The sequence below is a fragment of the Phialemonium atrogriseum genome (genome assembly GCF_030411735.1).
Source record: "Phialemonium atrogriseum strain 8032-3 unplaced genomic scaffold QBC33scaffold_1, whole genome shotgun sequence".
Taxonomy (NCBI): domain Eukaryota; kingdom Fungi; phylum Ascomycota; class Sordariomycetes; order Cephalothecales; family Cephalothecaceae; genus Phialemonium; species Phialemonium atrogriseum.
In genome coordinates, this window is record NW_026848138.1 from 1,724,154 (window position 1) to 1,744,253 (window position 20,100).

General features: G+C 53.7%; 6 protein-coding genes across 6 annotated transcripts; 2 read left to right on the forward strand and 4 right to left on the reverse strand.

The window, feature by feature from the left end:
* Nucleotides 1–616: 616 nt before the first annotated feature.
* Nucleotides 617–3,289, reverse strand: QBC33DRAFT_26874 (uncharacterized protein). The gene is made up of 3 exons (XM_060423168.1): nt 1,459–3,289; nt 865–1,395; nt 617–781 (listed from the first exon to the last, which is right to left on the reverse strand). The coding sequence occupies exons 1-3, from the start codon at nt 3,046–3,048 to the stop codon at nt 683–685; spliced, it is 2,220 nt and encodes a 739-aa protein (XP_060288894.1). The 5' UTR covers nt 3,049–3,289; the 3' UTR covers nt 617–682.
* A 1,784-nt stretch (nt 3,290–5,073) lies between these two features.
* QBC33DRAFT_522181 (uncharacterized protein) lies at nt 5,074–8,008 on the reverse strand. The gene has a single exon (XM_060426519.1). It carries the CDS (start codon nt 7,814–7,816, stop codon nt 5,519–5,521), a length of 2,298 nt encoding a protein of 765 aa, XP_060288895.1. The 5' UTR covers nt 7,817–8,008; the 3' UTR covers nt 5,074–5,518.
* Nucleotides 8,009–9,175: 1,167 nt separating this feature from the next.
* QBC33DRAFT_26917 (phosphoribosyltransferase-like protein) lies at nt 9,176–11,190 on the forward strand. The gene is made up of 10 exons (XM_060423172.1): nt 9,176–9,291; nt 9,346–9,486; nt 9,561–9,617; nt 9,675–9,709; nt 9,780–9,926; nt 10,054–10,111; nt 10,168–10,335; nt 10,411–10,628; nt 10,750–10,930; nt 10,985–11,190. The coding sequence occupies exons 2-10, from the start codon at nt 9,410–9,412 to the stop codon at nt 11,010–11,012; spliced, it is 969 nt and encodes a 322-aa protein (XP_060288896.1). The 5' UTR covers nt 9,176–9,291; nt 9,346–9,409; the 3' UTR covers nt 11,013–11,190.
* Nucleotides 11,191–11,257: 67 nt separating this feature from the next.
* Nucleotides 11,258–12,755, reverse strand: QBC33DRAFT_522189 (ribosomal protein S6e). The gene is made up of 4 exons (XM_060426520.1): nt 12,519–12,755; nt 12,033–12,395; nt 11,720–11,887; nt 11,258–11,660 (listed from the first exon to the last, which is right to left on the reverse strand). Exons 1-4 carry the CDS (start codon nt 12,609–12,611, stop codon nt 11,565–11,567), a joined length of 720 nt encoding a protein of 239 aa, XP_060288897.1. The 5' UTR covers nt 12,612–12,755; the 3' UTR covers nt 11,258–11,564.
* Nucleotides 12,756–14,503: 1,748 nt separating this feature from the next.
* On the forward strand, nt 14,504–18,198 carry QBC33DRAFT_522193 (putative tbc1 domain family member 10a protein). The gene has a single exon (XM_060426521.1). The coding sequence runs from the start codon at nt 14,637–14,639 to the stop codon at nt 17,832–17,834; it is 3,198 nt and encodes a 1,065-aa protein (XP_060288898.1). The 5' UTR covers nt 14,504–14,636; the 3' UTR covers nt 17,835–18,198.
* QBC33DRAFT_27062 (uncharacterized protein) lies at nt 18,145–19,084 on the reverse strand. The gene is made up of 3 exons (XM_060423183.1): nt 18,971–19,084; nt 18,764–18,900; nt 18,145–18,697 (listed from the first exon to the last, which is right to left on the reverse strand). The coding sequence occupies exons 1-3, from the start codon at nt 18,996–18,998 to the stop codon at nt 18,455–18,457; spliced, it is 408 nt and encodes a 135-aa protein (XP_060288899.1). The 5' UTR covers nt 18,999–19,084; the 3' UTR covers nt 18,145–18,454.
* Nucleotides 19,085–20,100: the final 1,016 nt, after the last annotated feature.

Here is a 20,100-nt window from a genome sequence, read left to right on the forward strand (position 1 = left end):
GGCGCCAATAACGCATCGGAAGTATGGTGATGGATTTCAAGAGAGACACCATTTCGAAGGAGTAGAGAATCATGGTGTTATTTTGGGAGCGGGGTTCATCCCTTTTTGACGGCGGTCCGAGCAAGCAAGGAATAATTATAAATGTCGGGGTCACTGAGGTGGGCTCCTCCAGCAAGGGGCAAGGCGGTAATGATTTACTGGTTTGAGTCTCAGTGGAAGACAGACTCGGTCGACTTTCTTCTCCAGAAGCCAAAAGAACAGGATGTATTGCAGTGCGGAGCAATCAAGCGCCGTTCCTCGCTCTTCTACATGCAATGAATTCACTTGGACGCATCGTGGGTGCTATATATCTGATGTTCGATTACTCTCCAGCTCTTCAGCTTCAAGCTACGTTGCTCTCTTGCCTCGCAACAGCGCTGAATCCATGCTCAGTCACCTCCCAGTCGTTCGGTTGTAACCCCTATGTGTCTGACGAGAAATGGAACGGGCGTGTTTTACACCGTGAAGTACACCAAAGTAATTCGCTAGACACAGGTATATGTGTCTTGTAAACAGCTCCAACCTCTTCGTGCAACCATGCCGTAGTGTGTTCTGCCTCCCAATCTCCCGGTACGTCCTCCTCAGACGGATGAGCCCCAACTACCTCCTGGAGCCGTCCCATAACTTCCTCTAGACCCCAAAGCTATTTTGCACAGCTGTTGCATTTCCAGAAATCCCTGTCCTCAATGGGGATTTTCGGATCTGTCACGCAATAATCGTGATAGAGCCGTTTCTTGCAGTCCTAGTGCACTTGGTTCAGTATCAAGACAACTTGCTGGAACCGACCCAGGGTCGTGACGAGGGCAAAGAAAGGAAACCACTTACGGCCTCGGAGCAGACTAGATACGAGGGTCCTGATACCAGCTTTCCACAAACCGCACATCCATTGGATAATTTCTGTTTGGGTGACGGTTTCGGTTCCTCCAGAGGCTTCTGCAGTCTCGCCTCGTTTAGACACTGCAAGGCAGTGTTCATGACGCCTTCGTCAATCGTGTTCCGCGTGTACAAGACCAAGGCGTGCTTGCTGAACTCGTGGGCTCGAGACGGTTTGGCGACAATCCACGGCGCTTTCTGCCTGACGAACGATAGGAACTCCCGGGGAAGATATAGTTCCGAGGTGAGGTGCAACTTCATGATGAAGGCATCCCACACCTTGATGTACTCCTTCTCATTGGCATCGACATCAACAAAGTCTTGGAGGGTGTCGCCGTGCTTCTGGATAAGCCAGGTACTATCTGCGACATAAGGCCTAATCTCCGAACCCGGCTCAAGGAGTACCTTGCTCAACGGGTCGAAGAGCGGCTGCTTGGTGTGGGGGACCAGCGCTCTCTTCCTTTTCGCCTTAGGAGCAGTTATCTGCCGAGACCATTAGTATGTCACTCTCCTGATGCAAGCCGTTGAATTTTTGGAAGATCTTACTTCTGGCAGAGCCTTTGGGCCTACGGTTTTCATGGGGCCCAGGTCACGATCGTTGTCCGGACCCAATCGAGAAGTAATCCACGAATCGTCCCCGTCTAAGAATTTCTCAAGGTCAAACGGCCTCATAGGTCGGCCGAGCTGGTACACCTTGCTCCTGAGCGGAGAAACAGCACCACTGCCGCCAGTATGGATGTGGGCAACCGAGACATGGTAGCCTCCCTTTGGGCGCAGATCGAAATCGAAATCGTACTTCTCGTGACCGAGAAGATGAGCGCGGAGCTGACTGAGGGACTGATGAGGGGCGCCACACAGACAGCACGAGAAGTCGTCCACCGAAAACTGCTCCGGCGGGAGAAGATAGGTGATTCTGCACTCGTCCGCGTGATCGGTTTTTTCGCCCGCCGCCTTCCTTCGTCTCCGCCGTTCCTTGCCCGCCGCCTGGTCGCTTAGGAGCTTCAGGTTGTAATTGATCTGATGCCTCGCCCTGCGTGACCGGCTGGGAGTGAGCTCCCCTTCCGCCTGTTCATCCGCGTCATCCAGAACATCGCCGTTAACGTGACCATTCGCCAAGGCGCCTGCGTCACCGTTGACCAAATCCCCGTTGACATGGCCGTCGAGGCCATGGACGATCGCCACGCCGTTGGTCACGGGCGGATCCGGTGGTAGAACCTCGCTGGGATGAATCACCGTGATAGAAGGCATGACGTCCTTCTCCAAGCGCCTGGCCATTCTGCTAGACGAGAGGCCCGAGGTCCAGCGGACATCAACATCCAAAACGTAGTCGGTAAGCACGTCGGGTTGGGGCTTCCTCTTCTTGAGGCGCAAAGCAACCGCCTTCCGGTTGCGGTTGAACATCTCGGCAATACTGGCACTAAGGACCCACTGCCGGGACGACTGGGCTCCCCGGTTGTAGAAGACGTGCTCGTCGTCGTTTGGGGGAGCTAGGTTTAGTGGTGGCCAGTTGGGGTCCCCGGCCGACTCGAGCTCAACGAGCACTGTGTAAGACTCGGCAAGGCCGAAGACGTCATCGTCGTCCCGCTCAATGAGGATCTTCTCCTGCGGGACATGGAATGGTTGCGGGAGGTAGATCCTCGAAGTGCGGGACGGCCCCACAGGGTTCTTGAAGGTCTTTATGGTACAGATCTGGCTGTCAACATGCAGTATCACGCGCTCATCGTTCCTCTGGCAGGAGATGGAGATACGGCAGCGCGCCGTGCTGTCAGTAACGTCCTTGACCTGGGGCGGGATGAGGCCGTTGAAAATGCCGCTGAACTTGACTCGAGACGAGTCCTTGTGGTCGATCTTGAGAACTTCAATGCGCAAGGCCTTTTCGACCTTGTCGCGGTCGCCTGGAAGTAAGAAGCCGTCCAGGTCATCGACTCCAGCGCCAGACTCGGGAGAGTTCGCGGCAAAGCGACGGCGCTTGGCCGGACGATGATAGTGGTCATCGTCGTGGTCGAGAAACTTGTCGCCGGGTTGCCGGGATGGGGAGGATAGTTTGATGCCCATGGTCTGCCAGTGGCTGACCGCTGCCATCCAATTCCTGTGGAGGTAGGGGAGCCTGCGAGTGTGCCAATTTAGGTTGGACATGGTGGAAGGACGACATGAGATCCTGAAAACACAAATGAGCCTGCTACCCTGAAGGCAATGCGGGAGAACCGATCCGTGGCCGATGCGGTTTGCGACTGCTGCGATGGGGGGGACAGGGACGGCGAGAGCTGCATGGTGCAGCTTGCTACCAATGGGGAAGGGGGTTGCCGCTGAACCGCTGAATCCTCGTCAACTAGGTTGGGAAGAAGACGTGCAACGGAGATGACGCAATGCTCTGCGAAACGGAGCCACCCAGGGGAAGGGGAGAGAAGCGCAGACGACTACAAGGAAATGGTCGCGACAACGCGAATATCTGATGACGACGGTGATAAGGATGATGCTTGATGCTGACCCAGGTATGATGAGACTGAGGATAACACAGAATAGTTGAGAATAGTAGGTCAGAACGGGAAGGACTGAGAGACTCTTCAACGAGGAATGCTCATCGCAAACGGGAGAGATGTGGTGGCGGCGATGTCCTGATCAGAGGGCCTCGGAAGAGGTGAAGCCTCTCATGAGAGAATGCGCCCGGCCTGGCCTGCTAAGTATAGTGGGAACCCAATAGAGTGTCTGAAAAAGTGAGGGCATATACAGAGAAGCAAAAGGACACATTGGCGAACAAAGGGGGTGTACAAGGAAGAAAGCGCAGAAAGGGAGGGAAAGACGCGTACCAAAAACCGTGGAGGATGAAATTGAGAATCTATCGCGATCCCCTTGTCCCATTGGCTCCACTCTTGGTTCACCTGGGGGTCGGTGCCAAAATTGGCCGCTGAATCCCGACTGGCTGTTCTGGGGCGGGATGCTGGCTGCCAGTGCCCAGACAGGCTAGGGTCGGCTTCGCGGTAGCAGGGTACATGCACTGTGTACCTGCCTCAGCAAGTTTTCCGGTCGCACCTTAACGGCTCCTTTATGGTGCGATAAACATGGACAGGCATGGATCTGCTAGAACCAATCGATTTCGCAGATTGCCCGATTTTTGAAGACGTCTCCAAAACAATGGCCCTCTGTCAATGAGGAGGATTTTGGATTGTGGCTACCTAGGTACCTACCTACCTACCTTGGTAGTCCTGCTCTCTTGTCGAAATTGCGAGTGACGCGGGCACAATGCCATTGAATCATACTTCCGTAACTGAATTGAGCCACAGGCAGATAAATCAACGATTAGATATGACGGCTCATTCCGCTTCCACTCAGCGACTTGTTCACTTGGAGGACCCAAGGGGTTCCTGCCTCGCTGAGGAACGCGAGGCAACAACTCTCTATCGATGTATTGGCTGAGAGCATTCGACCTCGGCAAACCAATCATCAGCACAACAACCTGGAACCTGCACACACGTACAGATTAGTTCAACTAAGCTCAACTATTGGAAGCACTGAAAAATCGCTAAAATTAGATAAGCGCGCCGCAGCGTTGATATGCCAAATACAGGTTCCTCACTTAAAAGCGGTTGTTCCGGTTATATTCTTCCCCTGCCCTTCTGAGCATATGTTATGGTGGTTTTCAAGCCTCAAAGCCTTACATCATTCATGTCCAGGCAGATGTAGTCTTGATGATGATCACGGATGTTCTGAAAAGACTCCAGTTCAGGCCCAAGCATCCAAGGTATGTGGATACATGAGTATCATGAAATTACTTTGATACTGCCTAAGATAGAGAGGGCAGGGTGAAGTCAATCTCCATTCAAGGCCCCAATTCCTGGGTTCAGCGGAAGAACCGAGCATTCGGGGTTGAAGTTACACGTGGTTACACGTGATTACACCAAGCTTGTTTGCTTCATCTCCTCTTACTTCCCGTTAGACTCTAGTCTAGGTAGGCAACTTCCAAGTTATCAGGGATACTAGACATGAAATCCTTACAGCCCCCGGCAGCGTGCTCCAGTTTACAACGATTCGCGCTGCGTGCTCTTGGGCCAGGGGGTGCGGTGGCACATAAGTGAATGAATATTCATGAATATATATATAATTTATTCGACTGGGAGAAAAATGAGACGGGAGCTCTGCCGGCGGCTTAAAACTATGTATCCCCCCAAATCTTTTCCTCCAAGGCCTGCAAATGTCGCAGTCATGGTTCCGTGGCTAGGGAGGTCTGGCTTACGATTTCTGACTTGGGACAACCTCGACACGAATTATGCACTTAGTTAGACTCGGCTCGTGGCCTTTTCTCATTGTAGTAGCCTAGGTAGACATGAGCACAAAGTTGGCATCGATAGAGAGACGAAACCAAGCCTTCTTTTGCCATCTAACTATAAGTTGAAGCAAGTTTGAGAGTCCACTGAGCCCTTCCGAGTTGTGTTGCCACCCCGTTAGTGTCTAATGCTGTCGCAATAGCTGCCTCGGCCAAAACTCCCTGTTATACAGCCACCGCGGCTCAGATCAATGCGAGTTATCTCTCAGCATGTATGGTCTAACGGAACCAGAAATACATGAAACAGAAACAAATACAAACAAGGTCCTGTGGGCCTCGTCACGATCACCAAGCATAGTCATCGTCAATATCTCTGTCTCCATTCCAGTCTTCATCGGCTGGATTGTCGGATTCCGAGTCTAGAAAGTCTTCCATGTGCCACTGGTGCTCGACCGGCTTTTGGTTATCGAACCGGATGTCAACTATGTTGCACATGCCTTGGACGAAGGAGCCCACTTCCGTCTCTGGGGAGAGTGGTTTATGCTCCGCACCAGAGGACTGATCTCTGGCGTTATCTTCGTCGTCATCACTGCCAAGGCTGTCAAAATCTTCATCAGTATCGGGCTCAGCGTAGGAAGGCCGTCCTCCAGCGGTTCTCAGATCTCGGCCAACACTACTTGCACGGGACGATGAACTCGGTATTTGGGTTGCGATTCGATGGCTTCGCCGGGCTGACGATAGTGATCCCGCGCTGGGCTTGCGCTGCTTTTTAGAGGGGGTCCTTATCTCGGATGGCTCCTCGTTTTCCCGTGATCGCAATGAGTGGAAGGGAAGCGGATCCTCCCACTTGCGAAGGAACACTTCGTTCAGCTTTGCGACCCACTTGTCTCGCATTTGTGACCGCTGGCGGAAAGGTATGTCCAGCATCGCTTTGATATCGAGGTGGCGCAACATGGGGAGGTTGGCCGCGCCGTCCACGAGTGACTGGAAGAAATTCTCCGCGGCATCAGCGTCCCACTTCCTCAAGTTTTTCAGTTCAAGGTGCTGGAGGGCCGGTGGCCACGTGGGGATCTGGCCAGGGGCGAGAAGCGCATCGTAACAGGGATCGGAATCTCTGTAAAACGCATGATGGTTGAAATAGGTGAGGTTCATGCTCAAGGACCTGAGGTTCGGGCAGGCAATGCCCAAAACAGGTAGAAAGGCCAGACTGAGCGACTGGTTATGATGAAGCGTCAGGTGACGAAGTGCAGATCCGTGCGAGAGTAGATACTCAGCAACATCCTCGGCTCCAATGTCCCAGCAGTTGACGAGCTCGAGGTGCTGGATGGTCTTGGGCAACAGTGGGAGGAGCTGCTCCGTGACTGCCGTGGAGGACTCGATAACAAGGTGTGTTAATTCTGGCAGTGCGCTGATGGACTCTCCGAGGCGCGTGACGAAGCTTCTGTCCCTTTCCATGACATCTGGGTCTTCCGGATTGGCAGCATGGAGAGACGGCATCTGAAAGTTAACAAAGGCGACCTTCCGAAGCCCAACGAAGCACGGAGCCGAATGGAGATCCCGGAGGCTGTCCAATTTCATGTTTGGACCCAGCATCCGGCTGCTCCACCGCCAACTTCTCAATTTGGCGAACCTGGCGTCCTCTTCGGTGGAACTACTGACGACTCCATCAGGCCCAATTTGAACACCGAGACCTTCGAATAGCTGAGGTGGATAATGCCATTTCAAGTTGTCATCTAGTTCACGATAAGGCGCGTTGTCTTTCTGATGCCAAAGGTTAACCTCCATCAGCCGAGGGAGGTGCTGGACAAGAGCTCTGAGATCCAGTTGGACACCACGGTACGTCTTGGTGACCACATTTCCGACGTCAATTTCAAGTCTCTCGATCTTTTGTCGGTAGTTGAACAGGGTGGAATCGGGCTGACTGGCGAGGCTATCGAGGAAGCTGTGCGTCATTGCGGGTGACAGCAATGGAGGGCTTTTGTACAAAACTGTGAGCGCTGGCTCCGCGAATGCGCGACATACTCTGCTCATCGCTAAGAGCCAGCGTACCGAGGCCCAGTCAAGTGGGGTTGGTGCAGCAGACTCAAAAATCTGGACCAGGATGAAGTAGGGGAGCTCGCTCCAAGGGGGAATTACACCCAACTCCAGCGTAGGAGCGACGGGTTCTCCAGTCTTCAGGGTGCCTTTAGGCGTGCGCTTGGTTCTCGGTGTTGCACCAGTCGGCTTGGCCTGAGGGCGGCGATTTCTGGTGGGGGTGGTGGGGGCAGCCGCCCGGGCCTCACCATCAGTATTTGGTGATAGGTAGGCATTGTTGTCTTCGTCCTCATCCGACGACTCGCCGTAGTAGCCAGAATGGTGGCGAGTGCGCTTGGATTTCCGGTTTGCCAAGCCAACTGCAGAGGTGGCACGTTTGAGACGGTGTGGTTGTACGGCAGCGGAATCGCGAGAAATAGAATCCTGGTCACCATCGTCGGGGTTCAGAACCAGAGGGTCCAGAACCGCGGAGCTTCGTGTTACTCTACCGCTCGTGTTTCTTGTGGCGGCGGGTCTTGGTTCCGGCACTACAACGCTCCGGATTTTGGTAGCACGCTGCGGCATCTGCCGAGGGGGCGGAGCCGGTGCTGGCCGAGTCCGGGTCATCATGGCGAAGATTGGGAACTCATTGAGGACGAGCAAAGGCGGCGATATTGTACTATCATACAGATCGAGGCGTGAGGAGAGCGGGGTCTTTGATGGAGCGCGGGGTATTGGAATGAAAATGGGATGTCAAGGGATGCAAACGAGAAAATGGTTGATGAGTTCGGCGATCTGAGCAAGGGTTGAGGTCAAAAGATGATGAGTTTGTTGGTTCTTGGCAGTAGCGGCAAGCATGCGTTAGTTTGCATTAGCGGCTCGGTACGTACCAGCCCTGGCCCCTCAGGCATGTCACGCGAGTGCACGTGACTCCCTTGTGTCCACCAAGAGTTGATCCCACCTACCTACCTAACCTATTCATTCAAAGAGGAGAAAATTGGGCAGAACTCGAAGCAATTTCGATAATCGCCAAAGAGACAGTATTAAAAGTGCCATACAAGTTCAAGAGGTTAAAGCTCTCCAGTATTCAAACTACCTCCCTAGGTAAGGTAAGTAAATACAGTTCTCAGGAGGTACCAACCGACAAGACAGACTCGTCTAAGAACAACCTAAGCTACCTAGCTTAGGTAGTTGAGGTGATAATTGGAGACTTTAACAATCCAACAATCAATTGGCAGCTTTCGATTCTAACCCTGCAATGCCATGCTCATTCCTCAGTACTTGTTGAGTAACGAACGGCCCTTGGGCGGACTTTCGATATCCTCGAGAGGAATCAGAGTATTACGGGTTGCAGTCTCTAATACGTTCTGCGCCCATTATCCCTAAACGCGTTTATTCTTGGGAAGGTGTTACGTTTGGGACAAACAGAAGACCTACTCGCAATTCGCATTCAAATTCATGTTACAATTCCGCCGCAGGTGAAAAATAAACCATCAACAACTCGATATTCAATTTGGTTCCTTCTCTATTTTTAGGGTGCCTCCCTCGTCGTTTCGGGACGTGCGTCCTTCGCATATCAGATTTTTAACGAATAAGTCCCGGATAGTCGCGGCAGTGCCGGTTTCGGATGCTCTTCTTTGTTTCGTCAGAGCGATGATAAATTTAGAAATCCATTCCACCGGATCTTATGCTGCTGTTTGTTTGTTTGTTTGTTTGTTTGTTTGTCTGTTGCAAGTCTCCTCCTATTCGCACATATCATTGTTGTTGGCTTCTCTTTTACCTCGGCCTGCAATTCAGAATGCGGGCTAATTGACGTCCACTATTAATACGTCGCTAAGACGACTCCCAGTCTGTTTGCAAACCGGGAGTCTTCCCCACAAGACCAAGACAGGATCCACGATTTAAGAAGCGACCAAGATAGGACTAGACCACAGAAATTGTCACGCCGCGGCTTATGCGAAAGACCCTCTTGCAAACCGATCCGTAGACGTACAAACTTGCCCGATTGTTGCTTCCCACCGTCATCAAGTACCTACGCATAGAGTCAAGAATCTTCGTTGTGCGCCACCTTCGCAACCTTGCATCTGCCCCCCCGCCTTGTGAGGATAAGCTGCCCCTCCATTCGCTGATAGAAGAAACCCCGCGCTAAAAGTTTGCACGCTGCAGCTCAAGTTTTCAATCGTCTTTACTCTCCCCGTTTCGCACCCTTTCGCCTCGCCTCCCATGGGTGACATGGCGAACGAGATCAAATTGCTCACGGGCAATAGCCACCCGATGCTAGCTCGGCTGGTCGCGGATCGGTAAGTTGAGGCAGCCTTCCAGCAGTGGCTGAGCACCTTCGAATTCGAAAGATGGGACTGACGGGTGATCACAGGCTGGGCATCAGCATAGCGAAGACGATGAGCATGAACTACTCAAACCAGGAAACGAGGTAGTTGGCTTTGAACCAATTCCATTGGGACAGGGGCTCACAATGTTTCCCTCGCAGCGTTACAATTGGCGAATCCGTTCGAGATGAAGATGGTTTGTCCCACGCCCCCACGCCCCAGCTGCATGAGCTTTCGATCCAGTAACTAACACCGGGCTTTCTAAGTCTTCATCCTCCAATCCACTGCCCCCGGCGAGATCAACGACCAGTTCATGGAGCTGCTTATTATGATTCACGCCTGCCGAACTGCGTCCGCGCGAAGGATCACCGCCGTGATCCCCAACTTCCCCTATGCGCGTCAAGATAAAAAGGGTGGGTTACTACCCGGGGTGTTTTAGCCTCACCTCCATCCGATACCCCTTCTGCCCGGCTAGATTCGGCCGGAGTCCGAGTTTGGGTGCTTCCGTCGTAACCGATCCTAACCCGAGTCTGTCCACAGATAAGAGCCGGGCGCCCATTTCGGCGAGGTTGATCGCGAATATGCTGCAGACGGCAGGGTAACGTCATTTCTGGGATCTGTGCCCTCCCTGCCATTGCACTGACAAGTCTTCAGGTGTGGTCATGTAATCACGATTGACCTCCATGCCTCTCAGATTCAGGGCTTCTTCAATGTCCCCGTCGACAATCTCTACGCAGAACCATCCGTGCTCCGCTGGATCAAGGAGAACCTGAGCAGTGAGGAGGCCGTCATTGTGAGCCCCGACGCGGGCGGGGCTAAGAGGTAGAAGAACCCTAAGCGCCCTACTTCTCTCCTTTTCTGAACGAGGCGCTGACCGGGAGCTCTCCCCACCCCTAGGGCGACCGCTATCGCAGACCGCCTGGGTTGTGCCTTCGCGCTGATCCACAAGGAGAGACCGAGGCCGAACGTTGTTGGATCCATGGTCCTGGTCGGCGAGGTTAAAGACAAGGTCGCCATTCTGATCGACGACATGGCGGACACCTGCGGAACCTTGGCCAAGGCTGCAGAAACGCTGAAGAGCCACGGTGCAGGCAAGATCATTGCCATCGTTACCCGTAAGGATCCCAGCCCCTCCCTCATGTGCCAACCACTTCCCTTTCCCATTTGCGTGCTTTGTCCCTTGCCCTTTGTCCAACCTAGAGACGTGTGGGTTAACATGCGCCGTCTAATGCTCAGATGGAATCCTGAGCGGGAATGCCGTCGAGATCATCAACAAGTCGTGTCTGTCGCAGCTCGTGGTCACCAACTCAGTGCCCATTGGCGACAAGCTTGAGCGCTGCCCCAAGCTGAGTGTGATCGACATCAGCGGAACGCTCGCGGAAGCCATTCGGCGAACGCACTTTGGCGAGAGTGTCAGGTATGTCTCCCAGTCCGCCAAGCTTGAACTGTCTTTGCTGAGTGGTCGTTCTAGCTATCTGTTCACCCATGCCCCCGTGTAAACGATGGGTCGTGTCCTCATAAGGAGGTTCCAGTCTTTACAGACTTGCGCTGTTGGCCGAAAGGGGCCATGATACTGGAGGAAAAAAGGAGAGGTAGACAGTGTGATCATACGGGCTTATCATTAAGATTGGTGTCATGGGCGAAAATCATGGGAGGCTTGTTTGTTGCTTGCAGCTCGAGGCATAGCATTTACCTGAGTCGACTACGTCGGTCGGGAGTGCCACAGATGCTGATTTCATACGTATATATATCTTGAAAACTTCTTCCAGGATAGGACAGGGCTTGCGGGAACGGTAGCATTCATTGACATGGAGATCTAGAGAGCATGGTTTCTGAAACCCAAGCGCTCACGCGCTCATGCAGGTTGGCTTGCATCACAATCAAAGCACATCGGCTTATTCATTGTCTTCATTGTCCTCCCATTCTGAGTATTCTGCCCGAGGGTTTTAATGCCATTTACAGACCAACGATGAACTGGCACCTGAGCCACGCCAGAAGCCTTTTCTGGAAAAATGCAAACCGGAATCCATTTCCTGCCAAACGCCAGATGCCTACTTGCGCATGGAGCTGGCACGACGCTTGCGGAGATCGGCCTTGAGGGACTTGGCCTCGGCAACGCGCTTGGCCAGGACCTGGGCGTACTCATTCTGTGCCGGGAGGTTAGCGGTAGTTCGATGTATTGGAGAGGGAGCCGGGAACCACATACAGCCTCGTCCTTCACCTTCTCGGCCTGCCGGCGCTTGAGCGCGATCCTGTGACGCTTGTGCTGGAGACGCTGGGGAGTGACCAGACGCTGGATCTTGGGCGCCTTGGTGTAGGGCTTCTTGCCCTCACCCTTGGGCTGGATCTCTCGTCGGATCACGTACTTTCGGACCTGTAATGCCGCAGAACAAACACAGCTTATTAGCCTCCTATTTCTTTCTTCGATATTCTCTCAGACTCTACCCGAACTGCTCCAAATCCACCAACGCAGTCATCGGGCAGGCGATGACGAAATAGTAGGGCGAAGTTGTACATACATCGTCATCCTTGCTGAGGCCGAAGAACTTTCGGATCTTGGTGGCACGCTTGGGGCCGAGACGCTTGGGGTGGACGACGTCGGTGAGGCCGGGGATGTCCTCGTCGCCGACCTTGACGATCGAGAGAGCGAGGACGGAGAGGTCCTGGGCGACAATGCAGCCACGGACGGACTTTCTCCGGCGCTCGCCGGTGCGTCGAGGCCGGTAGCACGAGTGCCCGTCGGAGAGGAGGAGTCGGACACGAGTCGGGTGCATGACACCCTGCTTCATCGGGAAGCCCTGCTTGTCGTTACCGCCGGTGATGCGGAAGATGTAGCCCTTCCACTCGTCGCCCAGGCTGTCGGCAGGGACCTCAGCGCCCATCTGCAATCATCATCACCGTGGTTAGTCAAAGTCTGGAACCCAATTACCCGTTTTCGCGAATGCATCAAGACACGTCCGCGCAAGGCAAGATTGAGACGAGTTTGGTTGAGGGTGGGAACATACGCGCTTGTCCATGAAAATCCGGACCTTCCGTTCATCTTCGATGTCAATCAGCTTCTGCGAGCCGTTGCTCGGGTGGCTGATGTTGAGCTTCATGGTGGCGGATGAGCTCGAATGGTCGTTGTCGAGGTTGCTGAGGAGTGGAAGTTCTCAAAAAACTGGCAATTTGAGAATTTCCTGTGTGCGCTTTCCCCGATGGCTCGTGCTTTCGTTCCTTAGGGCAGAAGATTTGACCTAGAGGTAACTGCTTCGAATGATTGGTCCACATTTTGTACCTAGCTTTGCTCCACTTTGATGGCTCAGTGGCTGGCAAGGCAAAAATGGTTACCCAATCAGCTGACCGGGGACAACCACCTCCGCAACATTCTTCCTCAATGTTGTACCTAGGTACTTCTGCTGGCGATGCATTGGGTGGTAGAAGCGACATGGACGAGGAGGACGTATGTCAATACAATTGGGCAACACAGTGATGCCAATTAAGCTTCCCATGCATGATCCTGAAATAGAACGCGCAAGCAATCTCGGACGAAGGTTTCCTTATGAAATTTGAATCGCGTTTTGAATGAATTATGGCTAATGATAGCTACATATCTTGTTCGCGAATGCGCAGTTGTTACGGCTCAAGTGCAGACGCAAGAACACACAGGTACTGATTCCTTTGTCGATCTCTTCCTTGATGTGCATGCGCATTACATCACGGTTGAGGGCGTTCGCTATGTCAAACTATTGCTAGACGCTCTAAAAGCAGGGCACCATCCAGAAACTTCATGTTGCCAAGGATCATGTTGGCCATTTTAGGACGTGTAAGGGGGCTGTGTATTTGGCCAACATCACTATACACCTACCTTCTAACCGCGGCAAACTGACCTGGGTTGCCATTCTTTTGAATAGTGGCTTTGAATGGTAGTGCTCCCCTAGTCACTAGAAGGTATACTGCAGCAACATAGAGTGCACCAGTTAGACGAAGGAAATAATCGATGCATTCCCGCTCCTTGACCGGCCATGCTGCTATCCGATCCTCTTGTACTTATATAAGTCGTGTGTCTTCCTCTCAGAAAGGCCGTCGCCGAAAAAGGATCACTGACCAGGCCCTCCACTCCTTGATACGACCCGCCCCCCTCTTGCGTGCTGTATTCTAAGGGGTTGCTGGGTAGAGCCTAGTTTGGGATGACAGGAGCGTCTTTCAATGGAGTCCCGGTCTTCGCTAGATTGATTGTGTTGGCGAGTACCCCCGAGTCCGTACCAATGTCAATGTATTGTCGCCGATCTGCCTGAACTGCAGTTCCATGGACCGGCTGAAGCTCTGGGCGGCCCTCCTCGACAAACCACGTGCGGAACGAGACGCCAACCGTAGTCATTGCGTAGATTCAGGGCAACCCGTCTGCTTCTATGCACCTCATAGCCGCATCTAAGGCTTGGCTTTCCAGTTCCATGATATCGCCTGCTGGGCGTTCGCACTTGACCCAAAGTACACCCTGGAGTGTGTGAAGTGCGGTATCGTATCTCTTCACAGCCACGTCGACACTCTCTAGAGATTCGTTGGGCGGGGCTTCACCTGGCGAAGTTCCGCTTGTCACGGAATAAACGTCTTGATCCGAAAAAGCATACTGCAGGTACGCATTTCAAAACGATGCTGACTTGTATCAGTGTCGTCGAGGGCTTCCTCGTAGAGCTTGAGGAGAATTCCCGTCAGGGCAGGTGTACTCATGCTGAATAACTTCGTGGACAGGCAGAGGTGAGGTGAGGTGAGGTAAAGAGCAGCGGAAGGCTAACGAGTTCAATTCAAGACCGCGGTCGAAGTATATATATATAAGGGCATCGGGGGATTGGGTTGGGCACCAACGCTCTTCCCTGCAGGCTCATCGGGCCACTACAATTGACATCCATGCTTGCCATGCTTGTCGCCAGATGCAAGCGGTCTGTGCATAAGCAGGTGCCCTCAGCTGGCAGGATGTCGCAGCAATCAAGCGCGCTAAGGCAAGCTTAGCCGCGACACGTGCATCCATCCTGATGCGCTCAACCTCTGACTACCACCGCCATGGCACGAGATCACTAGCCTGACGGGTCCCCCTTTCAAGACTGGACTTCTATGTGGACAATGAAGCTATTTAAGCTGATGCGATGGATTCCGAGGCCTCGGTTCCGCTCGAACGTTCTTACTCGCAACAATCTTCCACGTCGATGAAGAGCTACAGATCCCAGACAGTTCGCCCAGGCAAGACACGAAAGCTCACATCACAACCATCCAGCTCGGCCTCGTCAATTGCTGCCTCCGACAAGTCACTTACATCCTTCCCATCATTCTCTCCCGAGTCACCACGCGACAGGCGCCCTTTTGCTCCCGATCCCGGGGATCGGTCCTCGACCACCCTCTCCCACCAAGCATCCGGCACCCAGCCTAGCCCCTCCATTGTTGACAGCCTGACGACGTCCCCTCCACGCTTATCCGCAGCCCGCGGTGCTCTCTTCGAGGATGCGCCGCTCTCAGCCCACAAGGTCCCCGGAGCTTTGCATCACGCCGATGACAAACATATCGAGCGCCTCATCTCCCGCCACGGGGCCGTGAACCTCGTGCGCCAGCTCGCCGAAGATCTGGCCCATCGAGACGCGCAGGCTGCCTTTCTGCGGCGCAAGGCCAATGAGCGGGAGCGGGCCCTGCGAAAGATTATACTGGAATGCGGCTTGTCAAACTTAGACCTGGAGAGGAGATTGCGCACACTCGATCAAGAGGCTAAACAGAGCGGACAGTCGAGGCACGGCGCAGGGGGGAGGGGCTTATCAGATCTGATGACCGATGCTATGACGGATGATGTCGGATACATGTATGGATTCGACGACGCATATGACGCAACAGTCCGACTTGGAAGCCTTTCCCTACCTGGCGACGCAGATAATACCAAGAGTACCATCAAGGGTTGGAAGGAGTACCTGTGGGGTGGTGGTGGGACGAGCAAGAAAAACAGTGGTCCAAGCAGCGTCAATGGAGAACCCTCCAACGTTCCGCAGCAGACCGTCGTCAGGGCCCCGGCGGCCGGAGATCGTCGACCAACTATAGCGCAGGATTTGTTCAACCCTCCCGATACGGAGTCTTTACAAGACTCGAGTAGGGCATCTAGCGTCCAGCCGGGCCAGACCGCCCGGAAGGCTTCCCTTGCCAGCCTTGCTCTCAGACTAGTTGCGGGTGGTGCAACAGCTGCTCGCGAGGGCGAATCCCGGGGGAGGGCAAGCAGTGCAAATGCGACGGGCCCTTTCAGGACCCCGTCAGCATCCAGTGCGAGGACCAGTGCCTCGGCAAGAGTTGTTTCGACCCAAGGTGGTCCAAAGGCTCTCATGGCTATGCGCCGCACTGCTGGCAACCAAAATATCCCGGTCAGCGGTCCGTCAAGGGCACAGTCCCAGGAGCGTTGGGACAGCATGAGCTCCATCCCTATGCATGACCCGGCTGCACGGCAGGAGAGCTACGGACCGGTGGAAATGGACACAATCTTGCCGCCCGAAGGGCAACCGCCTACGCAGACTCATATTTACAACAATTACCAAGGTTCTGAATACCTTACTGACCGTTTCGGTTTTATTTACGATCAACGCCGAAAGAAGAGGCAGCGAGAGGCATCTCAGGTGACCCAGCACATAAAACGAGGCAGCCGCTCCGAAATGCTCACGAACGGGCGGAGTGGCATGTATTCTGACACTGTTGAGGCTAGCAGCGCGCCCAGAGATGATGCTGCGACCGAGGAGAGACCAGGCACTCCCTCTTCAGTAGAGGAAGTACGCGACGAGGCGAAGCCCAAACGATGGCAAGACTACCTGAAAATAGCCACCTTCCCGACGGAGCTGCTCTCCCATACCCCGTCGATCAGCGTTCCGGGATTCGAAGTTATGGAGGGAGGCGAAGTCCCAAAGTCGCCCGGCTTGATTACGTCGGAGGAGCGAGGTTTCCTCCCGTCAACAAGCACAACGACTGCATTGGACAACGAGTCACAACCGGCGGCCGAAGGAAACCCGCCTTCCGGGACGTTAGTCAAGGAGGACGCCGAGCCTGTCAAACTCCTGCTCAGCCAACTCAGCGATCTTCATGACAACCTACAGCGAGAAAGGACAGTTCGATGGAATGATTTTCTTCGCAAGGTACGGGCTGAAAGAAAACGAGAGGGAGAAGCCGCTGCGGCGGCGGCGGCGGCGGCGGCCGAGGCCAGGTTCCAGCGAGCTACTACCGCGATGCCCGAGACCAAGCTGGCTGATGGCGAGATAATCGGAGTTGCTGGCCTGGGAAACAAGGGGAAAGTCGGTCGCGCGAAGTGGAACGAGTTCAAAAATCTGGTCCTCGGCGGCATCCCTGTGGCGTATCGAGCAAAGATCTGGACCGAGTGTTCGGGAGCCGCTGCTTTACGTGTGCCCGGCTATTATGACAGCCTCGTGAATCAACCATCCAGTGACGACGACCAGCAGGTTGCCTCGCAGATCAGAGCGGACATTACACGCACCCTCACCGACAACATCTTCTTTCGCAAGGGGCCGGGGGTTGCGAAACTCAATGAAGTTCTCCTTGCTTACTCAAGGAGGAATGTCGAGGTCGGATACTGCCAGGGGATGAATCTGGTTGTGGCAAACCTGCTCTTGATTGTCCCATCGGCCGAGGAAGCCTTTTGGATCCTGGCCACGATGATCGAGAACATCCTGCCTGCCAACTACTACGACCACAGCCTCCTCGCTTCCCGGGCCGACCAACAGGTTCTGCGTACGTACGTCTCTGAAGTCCTCCCGAAGCTCAGCCAGCACTTCGACGACCTCAGCATCGACCTAGAAACCATGACCTTCCAGTGGTTCCTCAGCGTCTTCACCGACTGCCTGTCTGCGGAGGCGCTCTTTCGCGTATGGGATGTTGTGCTGTGCACCAACGACGGCAGCACATTTCTGTTCCAAGTAGCGCTAGCCCTGCTCAAACTAAACGAGCAGCAGCTTCTCGAGTGCTCCTCGCCGGCCAACGTGTATACGTACATCAACCATCAGATGACGAATCACGCCATAAGCATCGACGGTTTGCTCCAGGCCTCGGAGGGACTCAAACGCGTCGTCAAGAGGGAGGACGTCGAGTCCAGGCGACTCAAGGCCATCGAGATCGAAATGGATATGGTGCGGCAAAGGGAGGAGCGGAATGCGCTGAGGCGGTCACAAAGGGCTGCTGCACCCGGCTCGGTGGTCATCAGGGAGCAGGGTACCACGGCGCCGAGTGGGGTTGGGGCGGCCAGTCAGGTGGAGGGGGAGGAAGAAGGGTTGACTGTGCAGTCCCCGAGTCCGATGGACGGGGACGCGGCGTAAATGAAACAAAGGCGGCTTTGGTGGTGAATTCTTCTCATTTTGGCATTATCGAGTAAATACCTTCCCTTGCACCAACTGTGGTTTTAGATTGGGAAGTCCATGATACCCCCCCTTTTTTCTAAGTGGTTTTCTTTTGCCTCAGGTTAGGCGTTCATAACATGCGGTCTATTTCCTTTTTTCTGCTCTGGTTGAATAGGAAGCCTGGCCAGTTCTCTGCTTGAAGTATAGGTGTAGTCGTAGCAGGATCCTCTCAAGCTGTCTCCTCTCTGACTGTCTCGACTAACATTGTCGCAACTGACCCAATCTCTTACATTCAAACACTGTGTCACAGGATTCAATGCATGAAGTCATATATATTGGTTTGGCCCTTCTACTGAATGTAGGAACTTGCGTAGTTAATCGATATTACTTTAGCATCTACTTCATAAATGCCAGGTTGAACTTTTTGAATTTGAAGGAGAGGAGGAAACCTGGGGCGTTATGCCATCAATTCATGTAGATAAAGCTGCTGTCGTAATATATAGGCAACCCGGTAGAAGCCATTAATGAACGACTAAGATCAAGAGAGATCAAAAGAGCCTAAGCTGGCGGCGACTTCGACCATCAGCGAGCCGATGGACTCAGAGGCGAAGTATCCTGTAATCCCCGCTGAAGATGCCGTCAAAAAGTATCTTGATGTCCAGGCGAATCCAGAGCTCGTTCCCGTTCTTGAGATAGAACCTAATGTCCCCCTCCGCAGCAAAGAGGTTGATGTCGAGTCTGACGCCGTCTTTCAAGTCGCCGTGGATATCGCCAACATTAATGCCGAGGAGGATGGCACTGACACCAAGCTCGTAAGTATTCGTATTGACGTTCCCGAGGATCTAATTTACCATGGTTAGAAATTTGAGTGCTTGTGTGAGCTGGTCTGGGTGGCTAGCTCATCGTACCTTAACAGGCCCGAAGGACCAGTCAACCTTGACGCTGTCTTTGGGGTCGCCAGTGGGTGGTTTGCGGCCCACGTCGACTTGTCGAGCGGTCCACTTATTTCCTCCGTCTCCAGGTGCGGTTAGATCGACGACAGCGCCTGAAATATGGCATCAGCATCAAGTCAACTCATTCGATGGACGAACAGCAAGTCGTAGGGCATTCATTACCAACGTCCCTTTCGGCGGTGTTGGCCATGTTTTGAGATGCGAAAACTCTGGCTCTCAAGGATGGAAGTCTTGAAGGGCAGGGTTGCCTTGATTTGGTGCTGATAGAGCTTGCAAGAGTGAAGAGAGAGCTGGTGTTCTGCCGGATGGGTCACAAGACAATAGGGGGGTCGACTCCTTTTATACTTGACGTCTACGCTGGCTCAGGCAACTAGGCCTCCTCCCTCCCCTGCTCTGTTATTGAATGCTGAAAGTTGGCCGAAGGGCAATAGTCTTCGGTATAATTTGAAAAAGGACTGTCGCGTGTAACTCGAACGTCCAGTAACCCAGCTCACCGCTGGTTTAGCACACAGCAAACTGGAAACATCATTCAGCATCATCGTCTGCAAGCCCCTTATTCTCCCGTACGAGATCACCGGCGGTGGCTCCAAAACGCGGCTTCACGTCTCGTATTGACGTAACGGGAGTTGGGATGAAGCCTACAAGACGCCAGCATTGTTGCTTTTTCCAGCTGTACGTTGAAGGCTCTAGACGTCTAGTCTTTCACCGCCAGAAGTCAATGTTGTTCTTTCAGCTGTCATGAGGGCGCCCTGTATTCCTAAACCGACTCAAGCCAAGGCCCGCAGTGTTCAGTTAACTGGCCCAGGAGTGGCCACACCATATTACGTGCTGCCGACCGGTTGATTGCTTGCAAACTGGGCCGCAAGGTAGGCCATCTCCGGGACTCTGGCGGCGGCAGACGAGGTCTCACTACCCGCATGTGGTACCGTGCAGTTGCCGTGCCGTGGTCAGGTGCCCACGTTGAGAGCGATCGACCGCCGCCTTTTCAACTCAGGAGCATCTACGTGGCTTGCTGATCGATGATGCTTTGTTCGACAGGTCGCAATAATCGCGCCATGCCTTGACGTCGAATGATGCTCGTGAGCCAATGCAGAGCATGCCAAGCTCGTCCCAGATCGGCAGGTCGACAAAACGAAGCTCCGAGCATACGAGTTACTGACGGCACAAAGTCAGTCGGCCCGCTTGACGTCTCAATTGGAAACTTCAACGTCAGATGTGGAGGTTGGAGGGGGCGGTTACGTCAAGATATTGCCTCCTTTCTTCATGGTTACTTGTTTGGCACGTTTATTGTT

Bases quoted from the DNA above. Each gene is read 5' to 3' on its own strand.
- QBC33DRAFT_27062 (XM_060423183.1), bottom strand. From the start codon at position 18,998: ATGGCCAACACCGCCGAAAGGGACGTTG. The intron at 18,901-18,970 runs GTAATGAATGCC...GCCATATTTCAG, and splicing joins CACCGCCGAAAGGGACGTTG to GCGCTGTCGTCGATCTAACC. The intron at 18,698-18,763 runs GTACGATGAGCT...ATGGTAAATTAG, and splicing joins GGTCCTTCGGGCCTGTTAAG to ATCCTCGGGAACGTCAATAC.
- QBC33DRAFT_522193 (XM_060426521.1), top strand. From the start codon at position 14,637: ATGGATTCCGAGGCCTCGGTTCCGCTCGAACGTTCTTACTCGCAACAA.
- QBC33DRAFT_26874 (XM_060423168.1), bottom strand. From the start codon at position 3,048: ATGTCCAACCTAAATTGGCACACTCGCAGGCTCCCCTACCTCCACAGG. The intron at 1,396-1,458 runs GTAAGATCTTCC...TGGTCTCGGCAG, and splicing joins GCCCAAAGGCTCTGCCAGAA to ATAACTGCTCCTAAGGCGAA. The intron at 782-864 runs GTAAGTGGTTTC...CAAGTGCACTAG, and splicing joins ATCTAGTCTGCTCCGAGGCC to GACTGCAAGAAACGGCTCTA.
- QBC33DRAFT_522181 (XM_060426519.1), bottom strand. From the start codon at position 7,816: ATGATGACCCGGACTCGGCCAGCACCGGCTCCGCCCCCTCGGCAGATG.
- QBC33DRAFT_522189 (XM_060426520.1), bottom strand. From the start codon at position 12,611: ATGAAGCTCAACATCAGCCACCCGAGCAACGGCTCGCAGAAGCTGATT. The intron at 11,888-12,032 runs GTATGTACAACT...GCGGCATTACAG, and splicing joins GCCTCAGCAAGGATGACGAT to GTCCGAAAGTACGTGATCCG. The intron at 11,661-11,719 runs GTATGTGGTTCC...CTCCCGGCACAG, and splicing joins AGAAGGTGAAGGACGAGGCT to AATGAGTACGCCCAGGTCCT.
- QBC33DRAFT_26917 (XM_060423172.1), top strand. From the start codon at position 9,410: ATGGGTGACATGGCGAACGAGATCAAATTGCTCACGGGCAATAGCCAC. The intron at 10,112-10,167 runs GTAACGTCATTT...ACAAGTCTTCAG, and splicing joins AATATGCTGCAGACGGCAGG to GTGTGGTCATGTAATCACGA. The intron at 10,336-10,410 runs GTAGAAGAACCC...CCCCACCCCTAG, and splicing joins GACGCGGGCGGGGCTAAGAG to GGCGACCGCTATCGCAGACC.